Genomic DNA, 18,312 nt, shown 5'->3' on the forward strand with positions numbered 1-18,312 from the left:
CCAAATCTGCTCTGTTACTCTATTAAGTTTTTGCCCAATTACTTGTTCTCTAAGATTCTGCTTTCTGGTCATGTGATAGCACTGATATTGGGTCAGCGTCTCTTCGCTTAATTTTTTTTTTATTTTCTTCTTTATTTTTCTTTTTTCTTTGTCTTCCTCCTTGTATTTTCTACTTTAATAAAAATTTCTCCACTTTGGTACAAGTGGGGCTTGACTCTGATCACCTCTATCAGCTCTTCTTTTTATCACATCAGCAAACCAAACCAATCATATCACAACTTCTATATTACTGAGAACCATCAGTATTTCCTCACTTTGAATTTCCAGCTGTTACATAATGCATGGAATGCAAGAAATATTGTAAGATATAAGGGAATATTTCTATGTTTCAAGACCATTAAAAATGCCAATGCAATGTTGATAAATAATTTACAGAACACTGAAGAAGCTCAAACAAATAAATCCTTTCAGAATTAAAGTTCCTTTATTTTGCAAGCACTTAAACCCTTAAGACCAGTGTCTTTTACAACCAATTCACAAAACAATTTTTTAAGCAAGCTCTAGGCCCACTGTGGGGATTGAACACAACCCCAAGATCAAGAGTTGCATGCTGTACCGACCAAGCCATCCAGGTGCCCACCAAGAACAATTTTTACATTAATCTTAACCTTCATAATTTTTATTAGTTTCATACATAATTGTTACTTATTACATGTTACACTAAAATACATTGATCATATGCATTTGATTAAATTTCATTAAGTTCCTACATAACATGCCATTGCTATCAATTATCATTTTCATACTTCAAAAATAATTATTTAAAAAAGCATATATAAATTCAAGTCAAATACCAAGTTCAATTTACTTATTAGAGAGTATGATATATCACCCTCTAAATATCTAGGGCCCTTCTTCTCTTATGCTTGGCCCCCTTTCCAAACATCTGAAGGATGCATCTAACTGGCCCCACAAGAGATACCCAGGTGATCAGAGCTGCTGATAGAAACTGAAAGAAAAAAAATTCTTTCTTTCCCCTTTTTCATATTAAATTTGACTTTTACAACCAATTTTCTTGATTCCCTCTCTCCTAGCCTTACGTAGCCTTATTGTGTCCAGAAAACCCAAGAAGTGACATCCGTAGATAATTGATCCTATTTTGACCCCAATAATCAATCTGGATACCCACCTTTTTACCCCTCTGCCTCATTTAATCCTCCAATATGATTCAGTTACCCGCTTCTCAGCTTCAAACTGCATAGATTCTTAGATGTAAAAAAAAGTCCACATAACTTTTTCCTGTCAATCATTATTAACTAGCAAAAATATTCATAATTTAGCTTCATCATTAAAATGCTATCTAAAAGCATACTCGTTATTTGAATAGTCACTACTTACAAGAGATAAACATTATTTATTCAGTTCTTAATGTATTTGTTTTATATAAATTAATTTTAAATCAGTAACTTACTATTTTTTTCTTCTGGGATTTTAAATCATCCAATGCTTCATCTAGAAAACAAGATATAAATCAAAGCTAAATCAGCTATTAAGATACTTGGATATCTTAAAAACAGTATGCCAAGTGATATATATTAAGCAACCACAAGAAAACTTTCTTATTTTAGAATTTCTCACTGATGTGTACAGATAAAAATTATTTCAATCTTTTTATATATATATATATCTCATATTATTGCCTATATATTACAAAGCTAAATAGGGAAAAATGACTTTATATAGAATAAAACACCTTTCAAAAATTAAAAAGACCTAAACATATTATCAAATAAAATTTAAGTAATTATTCTTAATTTTTAATTAAATTTATAAATAAAATTATTATTTCTTCATTAAAGTTCTGGGGTAGCAAACATCTGAATACCCAAATCAAAATATATTATTTATGTAAAAATCCAAACACAAACTTATACAAAGATTTTACTATAATTTTTCAAAATATTTTAGTTTTTAATGTGTTAGCAGACTTACTACTAAAGGGGAAAAAAAAGTCTGCTAACATCTTTAAAGAGAATAATCATCTATAGTTAGATAAGACCAACCAAACATTTATCCCTTAATCCAGAAGTCAGCAAATTTTTTCTATAAAGGGCCAGACAGTAAATATTTTAGGCATTATGGGCCAAAAGGCAAAATCGAATCAGTATTTTTAAAGCAAAAAATATTTAAAAGCAAAAAAAAAAATCAGTATTTTTAAACAGCTTTCCACAAATCTTTATTGATAAAATTCAAATACAATAATAATTGAGTTCAGGTTTTTCATAACATAGGCCTATCAACGAAAAGAACAGAATTATTTTCTTTTGGGTGAGGAGACAACATTTCACTTAAATTAGGTTCAGAGTTAGTGTTCCCTGTCATCAAAACTGCAAATATTAATATGCTAATGTTGATCTATCATGAGGTTTTACACATTTGATTTTTGAAAATGTTTTTTCACACATATAGGTACTGCTAAATACTGAAATCAATCCACAAGCACATGATTTTAATTGAGTATATTCATCGTTTGGAAGGCACTTACAGAATTCTTTAATTCTTCTATTGATATTTGCCTTTTCTTATCATTACATTGCAAATTAATCACTTTCAATTGAAGATAACTGGAAGGCCCTCAATTGTACAGTTAAATGGATTTTGAAATATGGAAATTTCCTTTGCACTTCATGAAGTCTAAAAATCACTGCTGGATCACTTCTCTTTTGGATAAGATCAAGTGTGAAAAACACCGCTGGAACTATTGTTTGAGCTTAAATCACATACTTGCTGCAAATTTCGGGGGGAATGGAGATCTTGCTTCTTGTTTTAACTTTGTGCTGTCTTTTTAAAAAATCACTTTGTGTCATTACAATGATATTTGTTTTCTAAATGACTTTATAGCCGTATAGGTTTTGCACATAAGGATTGTTATGTCTTGCAATCTTAGGTTGAATTCATTAAGAACCATTATCAACTCTGCAGCAAAAGCTAATTTTCCAAAGCCAGTCAGCATTCAATCACAGTGGTTGAAGGTGATTCTTTTCATGCAGAAATATTACACTCTAGGCCCTGAGCTCAAAATATCACAATAAAACTTTACCACTGCTGAGCCATCAAACTGCTGTGGGGCTGGGCAGGTTAAGATAGACAGCTTCTATTTCTGATTAAAGTTCACGTAACTGATAATGATTAAGTTCATGAGAGTAAATGAAGCTCCCCATTGACACTACTAATTTAATAACACATGGTAGATTCAAATATGCTCGGCAAAGTACCCACTGTCACATAACACCATGAACAACCACAAAATTTAAACACCTACAGTTTCACAAGTTTCTAATTAATCCAAATAAGCCTTTTTCTGCTTCCTATGTTTTTTTAGTATAGTTGACACACAATGCTACATTAGTTTCAGGTATACAACTTAGTGATTTAACAAGTTTAAACATTATGCTGTGTTCACAAGTATAGCTACCATCTGTCTTATTACATCACTATTACAATATCACTGACTGTATTCCTTATATGCTGTGCCTTTTATTCCCATGACCTATTCACTCCATAACTCAATGCCTATATCTCCCTCTCCCCTTTACCCGTTTTGCTCAATCTCCCACTCCCCTCTCTTCTGGCAATCATCACTTTATTCTCTGTATTTACAGGTCTGATTATGCTTTTTGTTTATTCATTTTTTTAGATTCCATTTATGAATGGAATCATACATTATTTGTCTTTCTCAGTCTGACTTATTTTACTTAGCATACTATCCTGTAACTCTACCCATGTTGTCTCAAATCATCTTTTTTCTTGCTGTGTAATATTCCATTGTACATGTATATATTTACATACACATCACATTTTTCCTTATCCATTTGTCTATTGATGGACACTTCAGTTACTTCTGTGGTTGTTGTAAACAGTGCTGCAATAAACATAGGGGTGCATATATCTTTTTGAGTTGGTGTTTTCATTTTTTTCTGGGTAAATACCCAATAGTTGAATTACTGGATCATATGATATTTCTATTTTTAATATTTTGAGAAGCCTCCAAACTAATCTCCACCGTGGCTGTAGCAATTTTCCACCAACAGTACACCAGGGTTCCTTTTCTCCTATATCCTCACCGAAACTTGTTTCTTATCTTTTTGATTTTAGCCTTTCTAACAGGTATAAGGTAATATCTCCCTGTAGTTTTGATTTGCATTTCCCTGATGATTGGTGATGTTGAGCAACTTTTCATGTGTCTGTTGGCCATCTGGATATGTTCTTTGGAAATATTTTACCAACAATATTTATAATACTCCTTAGCAGATTCCACTTCAGATTGTACTGAATTGGAGTTTTTTCAACTTTGAAAATATTCTGTCCTGGAGTTGTTTTACACAGACTTTACATAGAAGTTAATTCAATAACTTCAAGCTCAGTATTGATTCCTCAAATAAACTACAATTGAGCAGTACCAGAGCCAAGGAAGATCACACTTGAAATCATTTGCCACATTTTTAAATTGACTATCTGGCTTCCAATATTCTCAGTTCTTCAAGCAATTGTTCTTGCCAAAAGGCTACTTACTAATTAAGCAAGTATACCTTCTCTGAACACATTTTTTCAGCAAACACAATTTAATTAAGTCACTATTGATAAATAAATGGCTTTCTCTGCTTCACTAATATGTCACTTAGAAACTTATTTGGTTGAAGCTCCATTTTCACTTTTTATTTTTACGAAGAAATACAGCTGTGATGAGATATTCCATTTAAATGTTCTAATTTTTCTGGCCATTGCTTTTCTGTGAATTGGGACTATCATGAGTACTTAGTACGGTAATGTCAATGTATATTTGTATCCTTTAGCACAGCTATAATGTCACTGAATAATAAACACAATGCTTTGCATTTTGATAACAAAATAATCCACAGTCCACTGTGCCCTAAAAATGCAACATTCAAAGTCCAATCTTTTCTTCTTTTGTTGTTTTTACGTGTTGAGTATGCATTGGTAATTAAAAAAATAAAATTGTCACAATACATATGGCACATGACATGTCAAGTTATAATTTTGTCAGTGTGATTTGTTGTACATCCTGCAACAGTCTGAAGTGTTGAGAGCACGACATACAGTCTGTCACAACTACTTAACTCTGCCACTGTAAGATGAAAGCAGCTACAGACAATATTTAAATGAATGGGCAGCATTTTGCACCAATAAAAACAGGAATTTGAATTTCATATAAATGTAATATCACAAAATATTCTTTTGAATTTTTTCAATGATTTAAGAATGTAAAAATCAGTCTTTTCTCTTAAGGTTTTATTTACTTATTTGATAGAGAAAGAGAGCACAAGCAGGAGGAGTAGAGGGAGAAGCAGACTCCCTAAGGAGGAGGGAGGCTGATGCGGGGCTCAACCCCAGAACCCTGAGCCAAAGGCAGACGCTTAACCAACCGAGCCACCCAGGCTCCCCTGAAAATCATTCTTAAATCATGACCTGTACAAGGTGGTGGGCAGGACTTGCCCACAGGTTATAGTTTGCCAACCCTTAATCTATACTAGGTCCAAGGTATAAAACAAAGGAAATAAAACTAATAGAGAACAAAAAGCAAAGGACACAATCAATAGCTTAAGACTTTAATACATATATAGTACACCTGACTTTATGCTGTGTGTGTGTGTGTGTGTGTGTGTGTGTGTATGTGTGTGTATATATATATATATATATGTAGGACTGTAAGATAACCTTTTCTGAAGGTGTGTGTGTGTGTGTGTGTATATATATATATATATATATATATATATATATATATATATATATGTAGGACTGTAAGATAACCTTTTCTGAAGTCTATTTTAAGTGTACATGTAATACCTATTCAAATGAATTAGTAAATTTTTTGAAATAAAAGGATCCCTGAAATAAATTTTTAAAGCAACCCCTTTATATAATAACCATGTCCTGGTATGCCTATTTGTAAGTTAAAAGATTCATAATTTAATTTCCTTAGAAAAGTGTTTCCAAGCACTCTTTTAAAATAAGTTTTCTTAAATTTTCTACTATTTTGTTAGTTCCATGAAGTCAGAGAGCATATTTATTTTAAACTTCTTCCTGTCCTCCTGGCATCTACCATATTACCAAGTATCACTGGAAACAACACCATAAGCTTAATTTCCTTAATATGATAGTAAGTATCAATATTTTTTAAAACCATAGCAAACATCATTCATAATGGTAAAAATTAAAAGCTTTTCCACTGAGAATCAGAAACTAGACAAGGAATCTGCTATTCCCACTTCAACTCACTATTATACTGAGCCCTAACCCATTAAATAAGACAAGAAAAATTAAAAAGACAAGAAAAATAAAAAAAGAATAAGGAATGGAAAAGAAAAATCAGTACCATCAGCCCACATGTATACTAACACTTGGCAATTTTTACATACTTTGGCATATACTTTCACTTAATACTCCTAATAATCATTCTTAAACCAATATTTCATGTTTACAATGATGATAATACATGTTTCCACTTTACAAATTAGGAAACCGAGGTTCAGAGAATTAAGACTTATCTGTAGGACAAAAAGATAGCCAATGTGGCTGGAGCAAAAGTGAAAAAAGAAGAGTAGAAAGAGATGAAGTTAGAGAATGGGCATAAGCCAGAAAGTAGAGGTGAAGAGTTCAGATTTACTCTGGCTGCCAGCCATGGGAAGCCATTAGAGAATTTGAAGCAGAAAAGACACAACTAATTTATACCTTAAAAATAGACCAGTTAGGAAGCCACTCCTAGTACAAGTAGGAGATGAAGATCACCTGAATTAGAACAGTAGTAGTAATAAAGCAGGTTAAAAGTGGTCAGGTCCAAAATAATTGTGGAGGTAAAGATGATAGGACTTCGAAAGGGAGAGAGAAATGCATGGTAGATTAAAGGGAATATGAAGTCAGGATAGGGTTTTCCCCCTAGCTGATTATATGGAAGCAAAATTATACACCAATAGAGACAATCCAATTGAAATAGCTAATACAAAAGAGGATAACTGCAGGAAGAGAAAACTGCAAGAACAAAGTTCTTGAGATGGCCAGACTATCCAGAATCCAAAGCATAAATGGAGGGCTTAGCCATAGACAGAATCAAGGTTAGTCTTTCAGACTACCATTGAAGGATGAGTAACAGATGAAGCTAACTTGATATATTTGCTGGTGGAGGTAGCTCTCATCTGTTTATATCTATTTTCTCCATAAAATGAGACTATCACATGAGAGTGGCCAGGTAGATTTTTGTGGGGTTTTGCTTGTTTGCGAATTTTGCATTTTTATTTGGTTGGTTGATTGGTTGGTTTTATTTTGGTTTGGTTTTTGTTTATTTGCAAGAAGGCAGGTATTAGTTATTTGAAGAGAAATACAATCTCAAAAATACTCTCAAAGAGAAAAAAGTGAATTTTCTTGGGAACTATGAAATAGGACTGTATAGCAGTACTGGGTATACATTTAATATTTACAATCATAGACTTAAAATAAGTCTGGTCAGGGGCAACTGGGTGGCTCAGTCAGTTAAGCATCTGCCTTTGGCTCAGGTCATGATCCCAGGGTCATGGAATCAAGCCCCACGTCAGGCTCCCTGCTCAGCAGGGAGTCTGCTTTCCCTCTCCCTCTGATCCTCCACCTTCCCAACCCACTCATGGTCTCTCTCTCAAATACATAAGTAAATAATCTTTTAAAAAAATAAAATAAGTCTGGTCAGTATGCTGTATGATTTTCCTCAAATAAATTTAGCTTTTCCGATGCAGGGATAGATCAAGCTTATAAAAGTTTTTAACCAGGATGGAGTTTTGCCTGTCACAGATTAAGCATATAATAGTATTTAAAGGAAGTACAGTTTTTGCCAGACAAGTAGGATGGAAAAGGGGAGCAAAAGAATCAAGGGCATCTGTAAGGAATAGTCACTGGGCTAGCCCAGTGAGCCTAAAGCAGGTTGAAGAAAAGTCATAAGTCAGGGGGGCAGTTTGAAAGTCATATATCTGTATGAACCTTATTTGGATCTTGAATCAAACAAACAAAATACATTTAATACTTTATGACGTTAAAATATATACAATGGAATATTACTCAGCAATCAGAAAGAACAAGTTCTCAACATTTGCTACAACATGGACGGCACTGGAGGAGATAATGCTTAGTGAAATAAGTCAAGCAGAGAAAGACAACTATCATATGATTTCTCTCATCTATGGAACATAAGAACTAGAATGATCAGTAGGGGAAGAAAGGGATAAAGAAAGGGGGGGTAATCAGAAGGGGGAATGAAACATGAGAGACTATGGACTATGAGAAACAAACTGAGGGCTACAGAGGGGAGGGGGGTGGGGGAACGGGATAGACCGGTGATGGGTAGTAAGGAGGGCACATATTGCATGGTGCACTGGGTGTTATACACAACTAATGAATCATCGAGCCTTACATCGAAAACCGGGGATGTACTGTATGGTGACTAACATAATATAATAAAAAATCATTATTAAAAAAAAAAAAAAAGAATTCTTTTTCAGATATGATAATGTATTGCATTACACTAATGATAATGCATTATATATGTATTTTTTTAAAGCCTGTCATGGATAGATGTAACTGGGATATACTTCAGAACAATACAGTAGGTAGATAAGTAGGTGGAATTAAAAATTAAACAAGACTGGGGCGCCCAAGTGGCTCAGTCGGTTAAGCGGCTGCCTTCGGCTCAGGTTATAATCCCAGGGTGCCGGGACTGAGCCCCGCATCAGGCTCCCTGCTCAGTGGGGAGCCTGCTTCTCCCTCTCCTCCCCTGCTCCTGCTCTCTCACTCATTCTCTCTATCTCAAATAAACAAATAAAATCTTTAAAAAAATAAAATAAACAAGATTGACCATGAGTTGATGATGACTGTTTACGTTGTGTGATAGATATATGAGGATTTATTATACTATTCACCCTAGTTTTGTATATATAATTTTGTATATGAAATTTCCCACAATAAAAAGTTAAAACAAGAAAAGAAAAAAGAAGTCACATATAAAGTTCATTTAAATGAAATTTATATCTTCGTTTAATTATAACTCCGACTTCTAAGACCTGAAAATCTTTAAAATCTGTACAAACACATAATACAGAAGGAAATATTATCATAATTTGCATATTTCCATAAAAACAAAAGCTAGGAGCTGTGAGGTTAAAGAAAATGGTACAATTAATAGAACAAAGCAAAAGATATCTAACTATATTCTACCCTATAATAAGTTTTGTATAAAGATTAACAAATAATTTCTCTCAATTTCAGACACAAATTAATGAAATGAATTATTTTGTGTAAAACAATTCTAAATGAACAAGACAAAAATAACACAAATGAAAAGGAGAATCCTCTTGATTATTCAAAATGCTTGATAGTAAACAACCCTTCAACACTTAGAAGACTGTCATTTGAATACACCATTTCATAACCTGCCATTCAGTTACAAACCAATGCACTATAAGAAGGTGTTTTTTAAAATGTATTTATAAAAACTTAGAAATTAAACTTACTATTTCTTTCTGTTCTCTTGGAAAAGAAGAAAATAAGCACTGTTCTTATGCTCCAGATGCTACAGAGGAAGCAAAATTCAGAAAGAAAAACCATCATTAGGATAAACGAATTAGAAGCCATATAAAATGAAAACAAATATACATTTCCAGTTAGAGTTCAGTACAGTGCTTCCCTATATATTTTGAAAATCAGCAAGTACTCCTTTCTTTCAGGGACATCAGAGGTCTTCATCTGCTTTCAAAGGAGTTCTCAATCTAAAATCCACAGACCTTCTGAGGGTCCCCTAGAATTATGAAATTGCCTCTGTGTGCATAAGTGTATTTCTCTGGAGAGACCACTGTGTTCATCATTCTGTAAGGAGTCTATGAAACCCCCCCAAAAAACAAATTATAGAATCCCCTCTTACTAAGTAAGTAACTTGCTACTACTTTCCTATTATTTAACATTGGAAGGATCTTCTCTACTAAATAAAATAAGCTATCTAGAAGAAAAAAAACTTACCTTCAAATAAGTACTTGATAAGTAAAATTAACTAAACACCATCTTTCAAAGATTTTATGAGGAGAATTCTTTGGGCCTTACATTAGTAAAACATCAAATGATATTAAAAATAAATCAAAGAATGATCTTAATCACAAATTTGTCAAGGTCATCTCTTAAATTCAATGTAAATATAGCAAAATATCTCTTTTTCCAAATAACATGGCAGAATGTATACAAACATTATTTATAATTTTATAAAAGCAATACATTGTAGGGGTGCCTAGGTGGCACAGTTGGTTAAGCATCCAACTCTTGATTTCAGCTCAGGTCATGATCTCAGGGTCATGAGATGACCAAGCCCTGGGTCAGCTCTGTGCTGGGTGTGGAACCTGCTAAAGATTCTCTCCCTCCAGGACAAACAAAAACTAAATGAATTTGTAAACACTATACCAGGCCTGCAAGAAATATTAAAGGGGATCCTTTGGGCGGACAGAGAGCCCAAAAGTAACAAAGACTAGAAAGGAACACAGACAATCCACAGGAGCAGCGACTTTACAGTAATACAATGGCACTAAATTCATATCTTTCAGTAATTACCCTGAATGTAAATGGACTAAATGCTCCAATCAAAAGACACAGGGTATCAGAATGAATAAAATAACAAGATCCATCAAAATATTGCTTACAAGAGACTCATTGCAGACCCAGACATCTCCAGATTTAAAGTGAGGCAGAGCCATTTATCATGTTACTGGACATCAAAAGAAAGCTGGAGTAGCCATCTTTACATCACACAAACTATATTTTAAAACAAAGACTGTAATAAGAGATGATTATATTTATTATATAAAAAAGGGTCTATCCAACAAGAAGATCTAACAATTATAAACATTTATGCTCCTAACCTGGGAGCAGCCAAATATATAAATATATATTAATAACAAAATAAATAACAAAATTAAAGAAACTCATTGATTATAATACAATAATAGCAGGGGACTTCAACTCCCCACTCACAGCAATGGACAGATCATCTAAGCAGAAAATCAACAAGGAAACAAGGGCTTTGACTGACACACTGGACCAGATGGACTTCACAATACATTCAGATCATTTCATCCTAAAGCAGCAGAATACACATTCTTCTCAAGTGTACAGGGAACATTCTCGAAAACAGATCACATGCTGGGTCACAAATCAGGTCTCAACCAGTCCAAAAATCTGAGATCATATCACACATATTTTCAGACCACAATGCTATAAAACTTGAACCACAGGAAAAAATTTGGAAGGACCACAAATACATGGAGGTTAAATAATATCCTACTGAAGAATGAATGGGTCAACAAGGAAATTAAAGAAGAATTTTAAAAATTCATGGAAACAAATGAAAATGAAAACACAACAGTTCAAAACCTTTGGGATGCAGCAAAGGTGGTCCTAAGAGGGAAGTATATAGCAATACAGTCTTTCCTCAAGAAACAAGAAAAGTCTCAAATACACAACCTAACCTTATACCTAAAGGAACTGGAGAAAGAACATCAAATAAAGCCTAAATCCAGCAGGAGAAGAGAAATAATAAAGATTAGAGCAGAAATCAATGATACAGAACAGAAAAAAAAAAAAAACAGTAGAACAGATCAATGAAACTAAGAGCTGGTTCTTTGGAAGAATTAATAAGATCAATAAACCCCTAGCCAGACTTACCAAAAAGAAAAGAGAAAGGACCCAAACAAATAAAATCATGAATGAAAGAGGAGAGATCACAACCAACATGGAAGAAATACAAACAATTATAAGAGAATATTATGAGCAATTATATGCCAATAAATTAGGCAATCTGGAAGAAAAGTATAAATTCCTAGAAACATATAAACTACCAAAACTGAGACAAGAAAAAATAGAAAACCTGAACAGACCCATAACCAGCAAAGAAACTGAATTAGTAAAAAAAATTTCCCAACAAACAAGAGTCCAGGACCAGATGGCTTCCCAGGGGAATTCTACCAAACATTTAAAGAAGAACTAATACCTATTCTTCTGAAACTGTTCCAAAAAATAGAAATGGAAGGACAACTTCCAAACTCATTCTATGAGGCCAGCATTACCTCAATCCCAAAACCAGACAAAGACCCCACTAAAAAGGAGAATTACAGACCAATACCCCTAATGAACATGGATGCAAAATTCTCACAAGATACCAGCTAATAGGATCCAACAGTACATTAAAAGGATTATATACCACAACCAAGTGGGATTTACTCCTGGGCTGCAGGGGTGGTTCAACATCCTCAGTGTGATAAACCACATTAATAAAAGGACAAGAACCATATGATCTTCTCAATAGATGCAGAAAAAGCATTTGACAAAATACAGCATCTTTTCTTGGTAACTCTCTGCCATGTAGGAATGGAGGGAACATACCTCAATATCATAAAAGCCATATACAAAACACACACAGCAAATATCATCTTTAACGGGGAAAAACTGAGAGCTATTCCCATAAGGTTAGGAACACAACAGGAATGTCCACTCTCACCACTGTTGTTTAACATAGTACTGGAAATCCTAGCCTCAGCAATCAGACAACAAAAAGAAATACAAAGGCATCCAAATTGGCAAAGCAGTCACATTTTCACTCTTCGCAGATGATATGATACTCTATGTAGAAAACCCAAAAGACTTCACCCAAAAATTGCTAGAACTGATACAGGAATTCAGCAAAGTTGCAGGATATAAAATCAATTCACATAAGTCAGTTGCATTTCTATATACTAACAATGAAACAGAAAAAGAGAAATCAAGGAATTGATCCCATTTACAACTGTACCAAAAACCATTAAGATATCTAGGAATAAACCTAACCAAAGAGGTAAAGGATCTCTGCTCTGAAAACTATAAAACACTTATGAAAGAAATTGAGGGAGACACAAAGAAATGGAAAAATATTCCATGCTCATGGATTGGAAGAACAAATATTGTTAAAATGTCTATGCTACCCAAAGCAATCTACACATTCAATGCAATCCCTATCAAAATACCATCAGTATTTTTCACAGAGCTGGGACAAACAATCCTAAAATGTGTATGGAACCAGAAAAGATTTCAAGTAGCCAGAAGGATGCTGAAAAAGAAAACCAAAGCTGGAGGCATCACAATTCTGAACTTTAAGCTGTGTTACAAAGCTGTAATCATCAAGACAGTATGGTACTAGCATAAAAACAGACACATAGATCATTGCAACAGAACAGAAAACCCAGAAATGGACCCTCAACTCTATGGTCAACTAATCTTTGGCAAAGCAGGAAAGAAGACAGTCTCTTCAACAAATGGTGTTGGGAAAATTGGACAGCCACATGCAGAAGAAGGAAACTGGACCACTTTCTTAGACCATACACAAAAATAAACTCAAAATGGATGAAAGACCTATATATGAGACAGGAATCCATCAAAATCCCAGAGGAGAACACAGGCACCAACTTCTGTGACCTCAGCCCCAGCAACTTCTTGCTAGACCGTCTCCAAAGGGAAGGTAAACAAAGGCAAAAATAAACTATCAGGACTTCATCAAGATAAAAGTCTTTTGCACAACAAAGGAAAAAGTCAACAAAATCAAAAGGCAACGGACAGAATGGGAGAAGATACCTGCAAAGTCTTATCAGATAAAGCGCTGGTATCAAAAATATATAAAGAACTTATGAAACTCAACACCAAAAAAAACAAAAAAAACAGTCAAGAAATGGGCAAAAGACATGAACAGACATTTCTTCAAAGAAGACATACAAATGACCAACAGACACATGAAAAAATGCTCAAAATCACTCAGCATCAGGGACATACACGTCAAAACCACAATCAGCTACCACCTAACACTGGTTAGAATGGCTAAAATTAACAACTCAGGAAACAACAGATGCTGGCAAGGATGTGGAGAAAGGGGAACCCCTCCTACACTGTTGGTGGAAATGCAAAATGGTACAGCCACTCTGGAAAACAGTATAGAGGTTTCTCAAAAAGTTAAGAATAGAACTACCCTACCACCCAGCAATTGCACTATTAGGTATTTATCCAAAGGATACAAAAATAGTGATCCAAAGGGGCACATGCACCCTAATGTTTATAGCAGCAATATCCACAATAGCCAAACTATAGAAAGAGCCCAGATGTCCATCAACAGATGAATGGATAGAGAAGATGTGGTGTGTATTTATATAATGGAATATTATTCAGCCATCAAAAAGAATGAACTCTTGCCATTTGCAATGACGTGGATGGAGCTAGAGGGTTTTATGCTAGGCGAAATAAGTCAGTCAGAGAAAGACAAATACCATATGATTTCACTCATAGGTAGAATTTAAGAAACAAAACAGATGATCATACGGAAGGGAAGGGAAAATAAAATAAGATGAAAACAGAGAGGGAGGCAAACCATAAGAGACTCTTAATTCTAGGAAACAAATGAGGGTTGCTGGAGGGGAGGCAAGAGGGGGGATGGGGTAACTGGGGATATTAAGGAGGGCACTTGATGTAAAGAGCAATGGTTATTATATGCAACTAATGAATCACTAAATTCTACCCTTGAAACTAGTAATATATATGTTAACTAAATTGAATTTAAATGAATTATTTAAAAAAATTTTTTTTAAAAACAGAAAAAGATTCTTTCTTTCCCTCTGGCCCTTCAGCCCCCCTCCTTGCAGGTGCACTTTCTCAATCTCTCTGAAAGGAAGGAAGGAAGGAAGGAAGGAAGGAAGGAAGGAAGGGAGGAAGGAAGGGAGAAAAAAAGAAAGAGACATCGTATCTGAATTTGTCAGTTCTTCACTCTACAATATATCATTACTATACTTGGTAGTTCACTTGCAAGGTAGTCACCAGTGAACCCTGTCTCCTGGTACTTACACCTTTGTGTAGTCCTCTCTTTACCAGTGTTGGTCTGTGTAACCAATAGAATATGGCAGAAGTAATAGTACATCACTTCAAGATTAGGTTATAAAGGACTGCAGCTTCCGTGTTAGGCCTCCTCTCCCACTCACCATCTTTCTCTCTTCTAAGAGAAGCCAGCTGTTATGATATGAGGACATTCAGGGAACTCTACGGAAAGGCCCATGTGGCAAAAAACGAGGTCTGTGGCAAAGAGCCAGTGAAGAGATGAGGCCTGCCAACAACTACAAGTGTGAGCCTGGAAGTAAACTCTCCAGCCTTAGTTAAGCCTTGAGGTAATTGTAGCTCCAGCCAACAGCATAACTGCAATTTATATATGAATAAAGGCCCTGAGCTAGAACCACCCAACTAAGTTGCTCCCACATTCCTGCCCCTCAGAAACTGTGAGAGATAATAAACACTTGTTGTTTTAAGGTACTAAGTTCTGGGGCAACTTATTATAGCAATAGATAACCAAAACATGCTTTTTATGTTGTGGTGATTCATTTTTATGACTCAGACAACTACCTAAGCACTTTAAAAAAAGACACTGAGCATTGGCTTTATCAAGGGAAGGGAGAGGAGAAGTTAGACATACTGCTCAGAACCCTCAAGGATCCTACAACAGGAAACTCTCATATTATCTCTCCACTACAAACCTACTGAAATAGTGGCAGCAGAGAAATGATCTAGAAAAAAACAGTACAGGAAAACAGAGAACATGGGAAGGAACTACAGAGATAGTGACTAGAATTCTGCAGGAAATCAGTAAATTTTCTTAGATATTTTTTAAAAGCATATATGATTTTCAGAGTATAAAAACTACAGGAATTGAAATAGACTCCCTTACTTCAAAATAAAACACAGTAATCCCCTTTGCAGACAATAGGTTCTCCTGGTTTTATCAGAACTACTGCTGGAAAAAATGAGCTATCAAACAACACACATTTCCTTCAAGACTTGAACAGCAGAACATATATATATAGTACATTAATCTTTAAGGCTAAATTGAATTCTTTTATATTTTTAAAACAAAGTTGGGGGGGAAAGTACTTCAGAAATCTATGTTCTAATTATTGCAATAAAGGCTTTTGCTTTCCTAATAATTAAATATAATTTATGAAAATAGAACAACATGTTCTGTGAAGATATTAAAGATACTATTACTGACTCCTACTTTGACAACAGAGGCATAATTTCCATTTCCCTCTTCTCTTCTTGGAAATACTCTAAACAGGGGTGACTGGGTGGCTCAGTTGGTTGGGCATCTGCCTTCGCCTCAGGACATGATCCCGGGGTCCTAGGATCGAGGCCCGCATCAGGCTCCCTGCTCAGTGGGGAGTCTGCTTCTCCCTCTGCCTCTCCCCCAACCCCCGGGCTTGTGCACTCTCTCTGTCTCTGTCATATAAATAGATAAAATCTTAAAAAAAGGGGGGGGGCACCAGGGTGGCTCAGTCAGTTAAGCATCTGCCTTCAGCTCAGGTCAAGATCCTGGAATTCCAGGATCAAGTCCCACATCAGGCTCCCTGCTCAGCAAAGAGCCTGCTCCTTCCTCTGCCCCTCATCCTGCTCGTGCTGTCTCTCTCTCTCTCTCAAATAAATAAATACAATCTTTACAAAAAAAATGAAAGAAATACTCTAAACAACAAGGAGATCAAAAACAAAAACGAATTCCTGTCCTAGTAAAATAAGATATAGCTAAAACCCAACTCTCAAAATACGTGGACAGTCTCCCAAAAGTAATGGAGATCATGCAGATGAAGAGTGCAGAGAAGAAAAAGTGCTTATCTCACAAAGAGGTAGCAAGACAAACTTCTCAAAGTGTAAAGTTGAAAGCCCATGTTTATAGCAAGAAAAAGACACACATGCTATGGGCAGAAACTCCTCAGTTTAGTTCCAACAATGAAACAGAAAAGACAGAGCTTAAAGAGAAACCATTCAGAAATACCCTGTTTACAAAGAACATTGTTTCTATGGCAGCAAGAGAGAAAAAGAGGTTTTGTATTAGGAAAAAATACACAGTTGCCTAACTCTATTGGCCGCGGAAAGATAAAAGCTGAACAAATTAGCACATTAAATAATGTGATCCTGGATCATAAGAAAAATTCTAGATAGCCTGGAATGTGGGAAGACATGCCCGCATACACAAACCTCCTACAAATAACTGGGCAAAAGTAAAGTAAACATACCACATAGTTAGAGATTTAAGTTTAAAAAAAGAGGCAAAATGCAAAAGTATGCTCCAAAACCTAGACCAACGTCTTTCCTCTCAATAAATGTAAATGAGCTAAACTCACCAGAGCAAAAGAATTTCAGACTGGATCATAAAAATAAAACCCAACCCTATAATATAAACTAATATCTAAAACTAAGAGTTTTTGAAAGTTGAAGAAAATAAAACCATGGGCAAAAGTATAAGGCAACTACTAACAAAACAAGGTTTGTATCTTAATACCCCATAAGGCTGAGGGGCACCTGGGTGGCTCAGTTGTTAAGCATCTGCCTTCGGCTTGGGGCTTGATCCCAGGGTCCTGGGATCGAGCCCCACATCGGGCTCCATGCTCTGCTGGGAGCCTGCTTCTTCCTCTCCCACTCCCCTTGCTTGTGTTCCCTCTCTCACTGGCTGTCTCTCTCTCTGTGTCAAATAAATAAATAAAATCTTTAAAAAAAAAATACCCCATAAGGTTGAATTCAAGACCCTCCTCCACCCAAGAAAGCTTTAAACTAGAAAAAGAAAGTGATTTCATAGTGTTAAAAAATGATGCAGTGCCTTTCCAACAAATGGTGCTGGAGCAACTAGGCACCCATGGGCAAAATGAAAGAAAGAAAAAAATAAAAGAATCTCAACATGAACCTCACACATTATATAAAAATTCACTCAAAATGACTTATGAATTTAAATGTAAAATGTTAGAAGAAAAAACACATAGAAAAAAACCAAAGAAGAAAATCTTCAGAACCTATAGTTAGGGAAGGGTTCTTAACAACAAAAGCACAATCCATAAAAGGAAAAATTAATAAATTCTGCTCTGCAAAAGCCCTATTAAGAGAATAGAAAGACAGGGGTGCCTGGGTGGCACAGTGGTTAAGCGTCTGCCTTCGGCTCAGGGCGTGATCCCAGCGTTATGGGATCGAGCCCCACATCAGGCTCTTCTGCTGTGAGCCTGCTTCTTCCTCTCCCACTCCCCCTGCTTGTGTTCCCTCTCTCGCTGGCTGTCTCTATCTCTGTCAAATAAATAAAATCTTTAAAAAAAAAAAAAAAGAGAATAGAAAGACAAACTACAGACTGGGAAAAAATATATGCAAACCACATACCCAACAAATAACTTGTATCTACAATATATAAAGAACTCTCAAAAC

The 18,312-nt window shown here is 35.2% G+C and overlaps 1 protein-coding gene across 4 annotated transcripts in view; it reads right to left on the reverse strand.

Moving 5' to 3' along the window:
* The window catches only part of LNPK (lunapark, ER junction formation factor), an 81,812-nt gene that overhangs the window by 43,632 nt on the left and 19,868 nt on the right, over nucleotides 1–18,312 (reverse strand). For all 4 annotated transcript variants that reach the window (XM_026492505.4, XM_026492506.4, XM_026492503.4 and 1 more), the window contains exons 5-6: nucleotides 9,549–9,607; nucleotides 1,472–1,512 (exon numbers count right to left, since the gene is read on the reverse strand). In XM_026492505.4, the coding sequence (XP_026348290.2) occupies nucleotides 1,472–1,512; nucleotides 9,549–9,607 (100 nt within the window). The remainder of the gene's footprint in view (nucleotides 1–1,471; nucleotides 1,513–9,548; nucleotides 9,608–18,312) is intronic.

Source organism: Ursus arctos, unplaced genomic scaffold (assembly GCF_023065955.2).
Source record: "Ursus arctos isolate Adak ecotype North America unplaced genomic scaffold, UrsArc2.0 scaffold_1, whole genome shotgun sequence".
In the NCBI taxonomy this organism is placed as follows: domain Eukaryota; kingdom Metazoa; phylum Chordata; class Mammalia; order Carnivora; family Ursidae; genus Ursus; species Ursus arctos.